The following is an 8,909-nucleotide window of genomic DNA, read 5'->3' as shown; positions in this document are numbered from 1 at the left end:
GCTCAAGAGTTTATCACTAAAATATGTATGATTGGATGGGGTTGCAACTCAAAAGACATTATCTGCTTGTACTGCATTGGAATACTTGGAGATTGATTGAGTTCTTGAAGTCAAACTCAAAAGTTTGATTATAAACTCAAAAGCTTAATCAATTTAGTGATTGGATTCAACAATAAGATCAAGTATGAAAATTATGGCTCTAGTCTTTAGTCATTGGATATTTGTGATTAGCATATATTTTACACATTTTTTGTGAAGTTTATTATTTGTTTTTGGTGTATTTTAAAGTTAAAATGAAAGAATTGAGTTCCTTTATAGTTACTTTTCATGTAAGTAGGGTTTTATGACAAAATATGAAAAAGTATAGATTAATGTGCAAATTTGCAATGTTTTTGTAGGTTTTGACATTTCATGGATTAACGGAAGAACATTTTAATTGATTTGTGATAATTTGTAATGATTTAAAGTGTATATGAAGTGCAATATGTTCAAAAGATGAAATGCAATCAAGTTCAAACGATAACCATTGAGCTTTGGCTCAGTGGCCAACAAATAGGGACTAAGTCCCTTTTTAGACTATAGGTCAGGGGTTCGAACCGTACCTGCAATAAAAAAAATTCAAGGGAGGTGGCGGAGCACCTCTTTGGTCTAGTCAGGTCTGTATATCTGCTAGCCCCTTACACAACTTCTTTAGATTCCCCTTTCCTATAGAATAGGATAGATTAGGTTATTGAAATGCTAGCGTTGCCGAAAAAAAAATCAAGTTTAAAAGACAAAAAGTTTGACAGCTTTGACACCTTTTGGTACTTCAGTTATAACTCAAGCTACAAGTATTGGATTGATATGATTCTTGAACTATTTTGAAGTTAGTACATAGGCTACATTTCTCATGAGACATCCAAATTCAGTTCATGAGTTTTCATGGTCAAAATGTTGATTTACAGTCGGGCATTTTTGCTGTCGAAAGTTGAAATAGGGGATTGATCAATTAAGGATATTTTGGTTATTTCTCATTCTACACATCCAAATAAAATGATTATTGATGCATTGGAAAGATAACCCAAAGGGCTACAGTTTCATGTTTTGTTCAAAAGCTAGATTGGCTTCCATCATCAAGAAATTTGTAGTTGAAATTGATGCGAAAATAGAGTAATGATGAAAATTGGTAAAACAGTGCAAAAACTACAAAAAGGCAGGAACTACAAATTGAACCTCAAGGTGTAAGTCACGGATCTTCCTTGCAGAGCTCTGATTTTAGCTTGCAACTTGTACTTTGTTCGCACAACTTTTTTGACTAATTTCCCTATCAAATTTCGGTGGAAACTGCCCAAAAAAACCTACAAAAGATATTTAGCAACTCCAATGAAACAAGTTTATGGGTTCAAGAAGAATCTTTATCATGATTTACACTTTGTCTTTTGCCTCAAAATCCCTCTATAAATAGAGGAGCTCTTCACAAGACGAAGAAGAGTAGAAAGTGGAGAGGAGGAAAAACAAGAGTTTAACTTAGTATAGTCTTAGTAGTAGTTGTTAGTTTAGTTTAATGAAAGAGTTTAAAATAGAAAGAGAAAGTTAAGAGACATCCTTGAACTTTGATTACTTGAGAGATCAACTTGTAAAAGAGTTCAAGGATTCAACTTCAAGAAATTGAATAAGAATTTTTCTTCTTATACTCTTTTTCTTTTAATGTTTATTTTCAATGTTTAGTTACAAGTGTTATTCGTGGTTGGATCTGCTTAATATGATATTTAGCTAAACTTTTCATATTTTAGGGTAAAGATGGATTTGTTGTTGTTTTGATATGAAATAGTTAGGAATGATTAACTATTTCATGATTTGGCTAGGCTAAGAACTTGTACTTGCTATTTACGGTCGTTTGGCTACCAACTACAAAATATTTGATGATTTTATGAACAATGAAAGTTGTCTACATATAGATCTTGGTTCTTAGACCGTAGTTTTATTCTCACGAAAATAGGGAATAAAGTTGGGTGAATTTTCATGCAATAACTTTATTAAACTTGTGTCTAACCTTTTCTTTATGAAAGTAGGTTAAGGAAGGGTATAAATAATTGAGAAATTGGCAGAAGCAATTTGCAACAACATTATGTTCATTGGCGAAAGCGAGGGCATGTATTCGGAAGTTATTTCCTTAGCAAGTTATGAAAGCCATAACTTAGTCACCCTAACTAGTTTCTATGTTTGGTATAACAAGAAATTCTTAACCCTAGGAAGTCTCTTTACTTTTAGTTTAAGCAATCTTATTTTCATTGTTCTTAGCTTAAGTTGTGGTTTACTTTTTAATTTATTTGGTTGTTTGTCTAGATAATAAGATGAGTGAACAAAACTCTAGTGCTTTCCTTAGTTCCTATAGGATCAATCCTAATACCATATACTCCTTGAACCGTATATTTGTAGATAGGGTAGTTAGGTAAAGTTTTGAATTCTATCTAACGACCAAGTTTTTGGTGCTACTATTGGGGATTAGGCACAACATTAGGATTAAAACGAGCTTTATTAATCCAGATATCAGTTATTTAATTTTTATTTTCTATTTTTATATATATTATCTTTTGTTTTTACAAATTTGTTGTTACTTGGCCATTTGTTAGGACACTAATTTTTTCACCAAAGTGATATTTGTCCTAAAAAACAAACACGGCTAGAAGGGGAAGAAAACGTTACCAACAAGAGCAAATTGAGGTGAAAAGTGTTGAAGATACTTCCATGGAGGAATAAGAAGTAAACCAAATGGCGGATCAAAGGTTAAGGGTTTGAGAGACTATGCTTAGCTGGATGAATCTAGACCACAAACAAGCATAGTAAGGCCGGCCACAAATGCAAACAACTTTAAAATCAAGCCCCCACTCTCATTCAAATGGTCCAACAAAGCCAATTTAGAGGAAATGCAATGAAAGATCCAAACACTCATCTAGCCAATTTCATGGACCTTTATGGTACAATTAAAGTAAATTGAGTAAATGATGATATAATTAAACTTAGGTTATTTCAATTTTTACTTTGTGACAAGGCAAAGATATGGCTTCATATCCTTCAAATACTTTTACTATATGGAGTGAATTATCTGAAACATTTTAAAAGTCAATTTAATGTTGCATGGAGAGAACGATGTTGATGAAAGTTTGGCAAACTTTCATAGGTAATTCAAATTGACTAGGGAAGGCCTATGGAGACTGCATATGGAGGCTTTAGAGTATGGATGATTAAAGTAAATAATTCTAATTTAATTGAAACCGGTAGATTTTCTACTAAAGACTATATTGAAACTAGAGACTCTCACAATGAGATACTTAAATTGTTGTACCAACCAAAAAAAAGGAAGGGGGGAGGAGAGAGAGAGAGAGATCAAACAACATAATTATCTTCTCATGTTCTGTATAACAAAAAAAAAAACAACATTTAGGCAGCTAGTGATGGAAAAGCCTTTGACAGTTAATGCTTTCAACCTACTCATTACTAGTGAATTACATTAGTCTAAAGACACAATGCTAAAGGTTCATGTCTTGACATCAGATGGACATTAGAAGATATATATCCATCTTCTCTAGCATATAGAATCATTGCCTAAAGGCATAAGAACAGTCCTTAAGGTAATAGATTTCAAAGTAGTAATATTTGGATAGAATGTGCTAATAAGGAGAATAAGTCCCAACACTACAGAGATTTAGCCATAAAACAACTCTAGAGAAATTGTTATTACTCTAATCGCATCCAACTAATACTTTGGAGATAAATGCACCACATCCAAGAAATCAAGTAAAGAAGTGTAGCATTTTGCTCTTAATTGACCCTCTATTCATAGAGGGAATATCATAGCAACATACATTTGTTCAGTGTATTGATCTCTTTGCCGCCTTCCTATTTCCTTCTTGGACAATGATATACATGGAAATATATCTAATCAAAGTAAACCACAATGTGGAGTCAATAATTCCACATTTTTGGTATTAGTGTTGTAGTCTCATATAGCAATTTCAATTGCCAAAAACCAATCGATGAGAGAAAAAAAAAAAAGATAACACCATGGGTCATAAGTAAAATGAATAGACACCTAAAGAGATAAGAAAAACCGACAAAAGCCTAAATAGTCTAGAATAAAAAATTTCCAGAAGTCCCTGCCATTCCATGCCTATCTCAAATTTCTAGATCAAGGCCTGGCTTACCATAAAAAGTAAGACAACAAAAGGGCAAATTTAGAATGAAATTATATTTAATCTCCTAAAATTAATTTTTTAATATTATATTTTAAAATGGGTTATAAATGATAGTACGAAATACCTAAAATAAAGGAGACAAGTGAAATTTTTAAAATTCAAAAGTGTTTAGTGAATCTCTCAGAAATCTCATAGGAGATTTCTAAAATTGTTCCTAACAATATATATATATATATATAACAAGTCTTGATTTGGTTCTCAAATTTTACTCTTTTCTTCTTCTTTTCTTGTGAGTTCCGGACTCTTTTCTAGTGGTTGCTTCCTTGGATTATTAGTGAAAGGGGATCTCGCACATGAGAGTATTTTAGGTAAACACTCACGTCTGGGAATGACACGCAAAGGCTATGATCAAAATTCAAAACTGTGAGGAGGGAAACACGTGCATACGGAGAGCCGTTGGAGCCGACGAGGGGCAAATTAAGGATTTTGGGAGACATTTATCGTCTCTGTCTTTCTTCTTCTTCCTTTTATTCAACTTTAGAATCCATTCTTGCAAAATCAGAAACCTCTTCTTCAAAGTCTCCAATCCTCCAACTGGTATGGATCTCTGGACTCTCACAAAGAAGTTTTCCATTAAGTTTTTGATCTTTTCATCTTGGGTTTTGCTTGCGTAGAGAAAGGGGTCATTCTAGTTCGCATAAGATATTATATTACGTTGATTGTAATGATCCTGTTATCTCTGAAACTGTTCATTCTTTTGTGTCTTTCATAATTTCTTTTATGGATTTTCTCATGCTCAGTTTAACCACATTTCGTTTGTGTTTGCTCGTTCTTTTTGCCGTCTTTTCTTTTGCCGTCGTCGTTGTTGTTTTTCCCCTTTCTGTGGATGATATGGGATGCCTTCAGTGTGTTTGTTTAAGTGCTCAGTCCTTACTTTGAATGCCTTCTTTGCAAATGTTCAATCTCGATTCTGGCTGGCCTATGTGCTGAAGAAGGTATTTTGCCATTCTGGGTTGGATTTTCTTTCCATGATGTATTGGGATTTCGCAATTAAGAGTTCAAGAAATATTAGTATGTAGGACACAGCAGTGTGATGGTTGCTCGTAGTGGAGACGTTGTAGGAGCAAGAGAAAGGAAGCATGATCTATTCTGTAGTAGAAGAATTAATGATTAGTTTTAAAGACTCCACAAATTTGGTTGAAAATATTTAATAACTGACTAGAATTTGTGTACTAAGCACAATTTTTATGAATTAAACATATTTTCGGATGACATCGGATCGAGGATCCAACAATTTAAGTTTCTGAATAATTTGTCATTTTCTTGGAATTCCCTGTATGATGCAAAGTGAATGTCCCACTGAAGTGTTGCTTTTATGACTCCCATTCCATTTGTCATTAGAATCACTGTCGAATTATCAGTAAAAAAGAATTGAAAGGCATCACTTTCAGGAAGGTTTAGTATGGAAAAGTACGAGAAGCTTGAGAAAGTGGGGGAAGGGACTTATGGGAAGGTGTACAAAGCCAAGGACAAGACGACTGGGCAGTTGGTAGCCCTCAAGAAAACACGCTTGGAAATGGATGAGGAAGGTGTTCCCCCTACTGCTCTCCGTGAGGTGTCCCTCCTCCAGATGCTCTCCCAGTCCCTCTATGTGGTCCGCCTGCTGTGTGTTGAGCATATTGTTGATGGCAACAAAAAGAATGGTGGCAGTGGCAATGGCAAGCCCCTCCTCTACCTTGTCTTTGAGTACCTTGACACTGACCTCAAGAAGTTCATTGACTCCCACCGCAAGGGCCCCAACCCCAGGCCACTCCCACCTACCCTCATTCAGAGCTTCCTCTTTCAGCTCTGCAAGGGCGTTGCCCACTGCCACAGCCATGGTGTACTCCACCGGGATCTCAAACCCCAGAACCTCCTTGTTGATAAGGACAAGGGCATTCTAAAGATCGCTGATCTTGGACTTGGCAGGGCTTTCACTGTCCCTCTCAAAAGCTACACTCACGAGGTTGATTTCTTCTGTTCATTTTGTGATGGTTCTGTTATCCAAATTTACAATTTGAATTAGATTTTCCATTTTTTCTGGCTATAGATCGTCACCCTCTGGTATAGAGCTCCAGAAGTTCTCTTGGGATCCACACATTACTCCACTGCTGTTGATATGTGGTCCGTTGGTTGCATTTTTGGTAGGATTCCCTGTACTCGTTGTTGTCTGTTGCTACCAGTAATTTCTTAGTATTCCCTTGTTTCTGGGAACAACTTAATTCTGTGCCCCAAGTAAGTTTGCACCATTGTTGTTTACAGTCTCGTTATTTCTTTGGCTCTTTTCTCAGCTGAGATGGTAAGAAGGCAAGCCTTATTTCCTGGGGATTCTGAGTTTCAACAACTGCTCCATATATTCAGGTTGATAGCTACAAATACAAATTATTCAATTTTTTAACCGCAATTGACATCTATGATTCATGAGGTCAGCGTTTGCCTAAATCAAAAGGTGTTTCATCTGGTCTTCCACTACTAGAACTTGCATAAATTATCCAAGCAACCTTAATCTTCCTGGCTTCATCAGTTTCTTTTGTTTATCGACCTAATTTTGGGTGCAGGTTGGGGGAACAATTGTTCCAGATTTTGGTGGCACTACTGAGTAAATATTTAGATAATGGGAGGTTATGAGTGTCTTATTGGCTTTTATCTAAAGCACTAGAAAGATTTCTTTGATATGCAATAGGATCTTGCGAGTATTCTCTCAAGATGTTTCCCCTAAGTAAATAAAAGCAGTCTTCTGTCCAGTCATAAATTGCAATGTGTTACCTATGCTTTATGAAATATTAATTAAGGGATCCTCTACGGAAACTAGAAATTTGTGGGATACCAAACAGTCAGCACAGCACATTGTTGTTTTCTCTTTTGCTGGAGCTAGTTCACCTGTAATATACAAGATATCTGCTTTTGTTTCCCAAGTCCCAGAGAGTAGAATGTTCAGCTCTTTGGTTTGGCATGCAATGTATGTGGTTGGATTTCAATGAAACATAGAGCTCATCTTTTACCAAATGAAACGAATATCAATGGTGGTTTGTTCTGGCTCAACATTTTATTTAATTTTTCTTATGTTTCATTGTCATTAAAAGGCTGCTAGGGACACCTACGGAGAAGCACTGGCCTGGAGTTTGTTCGCTACGTGATTGGCATGTGTACCCCCAGTGGGAGCCCCAGAACTTGTCACGAGCTGTTCCATCATTGGAACCTGATGGTGTTGATCTTCTCTCTGTAAGTTCCACGGCCTAAATAATCTGATTTCGATCAGTACTAGAGGTTCTTCTGGACTTAAAAGATACTTGAACCAATATCCTTTATTGGATGATCAAGTTTTAGTGAGTTGACGTATTTCTAGAACCATTTAATTGGTCATTAAAATGGAGTTGAGATACATTTTCTCTTAAGATGGAGATAGGCATTATGTCAACTCCTCCCCCGCCTCTCTCTCTCTCTCTCACACACACACACACACACACACACACATTCATTCTAGAACCATTTAATTGGTCAATAAAATGGAGTTGAGATACATTCTCTCTTAAGATGGAGATAGGCAATATGTCCATTTAATTGGTCATTAAAATAGAGTTGAGATGCATTTTCTCTTAAGATGGAGATAGGCAATATGTCAACTCGTCCCCCACTTCTCTCTCTCTCTCTCTCTCACACACACACACACACACACATTCATTTCCAAGCTCATGATGCTACTCCTAGCTAGCCCAGCCTTGTCCAAAGTTTGAGTTTCAACTACAAATTGACCAGGTAGCTTGTTCAATATCAATCCGAAGTCTGCAGAACTTTCATTCTATTTCCTTTTGTTGATGCAGAAGATGCTTAAATATGATCCAGCTGAGAGAATATCAGCCAAAGCTGCTCTAGAGCACCCATTTTTTGACAGCCTGGATAAGTCTCAATTCTGAAGCTGTATATTGCTTCTAAGAGCTTGATTTTATGACAATCAAGTCAGATGTACTTTTAGATTGAAGAGATTGTCATCATCTTGGTGATTGAAAAACTTGTCATATGAGATAGGCATGTGGTGTTCTATCTTTTGTGGTTGACCAGTGAAGAATCATAGTTCCTAGTCTGTTTTTGTTATTTCAAATTGTCTTTGCAATTGGTTGGAATCAGTATACCCAGTTGTTAGAATATGATCAAAGCTTATTGTATTTAAACCGGGATTTCCTTTTCCGAGCTCTTCCATGATCCAAGAAGCGCAAGGTTGTGGTACATTAGGCAAAGCCGAGGTTGCTTCTGATAGGATTTTTCATCCATGACTTGACCAATGCACTAGTATGGCTCCTGCTCTTTTATTTACCCCTGATTGTGGTTTCAAAATTTTATCACAAGAAAAAACTTCCCGAGTAGTCTATTTGTTTGTGTCCAAAAGATATGAAGTTGGTGATATTGATGCAGCTTTTGGCAGCAAGCTCATTGTATTGATTTTGGTCATACAACAATTTGTCTTACAGCCTACTATAGCCATAAAGTGTTCAATCATCTAGAGAAAATCCGTCAGTTGTACTAAATTTACTTTAAATTGGAAACATTAGTGGTTAGTGCCTATCGGAATGAATCAATCGAATTCATTACCCTCCACTCTCAGTTTCTGATTACCAACTCGTTTGAGGTGGCGTTTGGTTCGTATCTTGGAATCAGATTTGGATTTGCGACCATTCATTCTGAGTTTGAAATGGATTC

General features: G+C 36.0%; 1 protein-coding gene across 3 annotated transcripts; it reads left to right on the top strand.

Moving 5' to 3' along the window:
- Positions 1-4,320: 4,320 nt before the first annotated feature.
- LOC113709479 (cell division control protein 2 homolog C) lies at positions 4,321-8,399 on the top strand. Of its 3 annotated transcripts, none has more exons than XM_027232252.2 (6): positions 4,321-4,772; positions 5,627-6,180; positions 6,265-6,358; positions 6,506-6,575; positions 7,298-7,436; positions 8,039-8,399. In XM_027232252.2, exons 1-6 carry the CDS (start codon positions 4,580-4,582, stop codon positions 8,126-8,128), a joined length of 1,140 nt encoding a protein of 379 aa, XP_027088053.1. In that variant the 5' UTR covers positions 4,321-4,579; the 3' UTR covers positions 8,129-8,399. The 3 variants fall into 3 exon arrangements, with proteins under 3 accessions (XP_027088053.1, XP_027088054.1, XP_027088052.1); XM_027232253.2 differs by having other exon boundaries at positions 4,323-4,772; positions 5,631-6,180; positions 8,036-8,399; XM_027232251.2 differs by having other exon boundaries at positions 4,324-4,772; positions 8,036-8,399.
- The last annotated feature ends 510 nt before the right edge of the window (positions 8,400-8,909 follow it).

Source organism: Coffea arabica, chromosome 9e (assembly GCF_036785885.1).
Source record: "Coffea arabica cultivar ET-39 chromosome 9e, Coffea Arabica ET-39 HiFi, whole genome shotgun sequence".
NCBI classification, from domain to species: domain Eukaryota; kingdom Viridiplantae; phylum Streptophyta; class Magnoliopsida; order Gentianales; family Rubiaceae; genus Coffea; species Coffea arabica.
The sequence above is the reverse complement of the archived record's forward strand: the minus strand, read 5'-3'. Positions and strand labels throughout refer to the sequence as shown.

What these genes read in the sequence shown, in the direction of transcription:
- LOC113709479 (XM_027232251.2), top strand. Translation starts at nt 4,580, where the DNA reads ATGATCAAAATTCAAAACTGTGAGGAGGGAAACACGTGCATACGGAGA. An exon ending in GTCCGTTGGTTGCATTTTTG is followed by an intron (nt 6,359 to 6,505) that starts GTAGGATTCCCT and finishes CTCTTTTCTCAG; the next exon opens with CTGAGATGGTAAGAAGGCAA. An exon ending in CAACTGCTCCATATATTCAG is followed by an intron (nt 6,576 to 7,297) that starts GTTGATAGCTAC and finishes TGTCATTAAAAG; the next exon opens with GCTGCTAGGGACACCTACGG.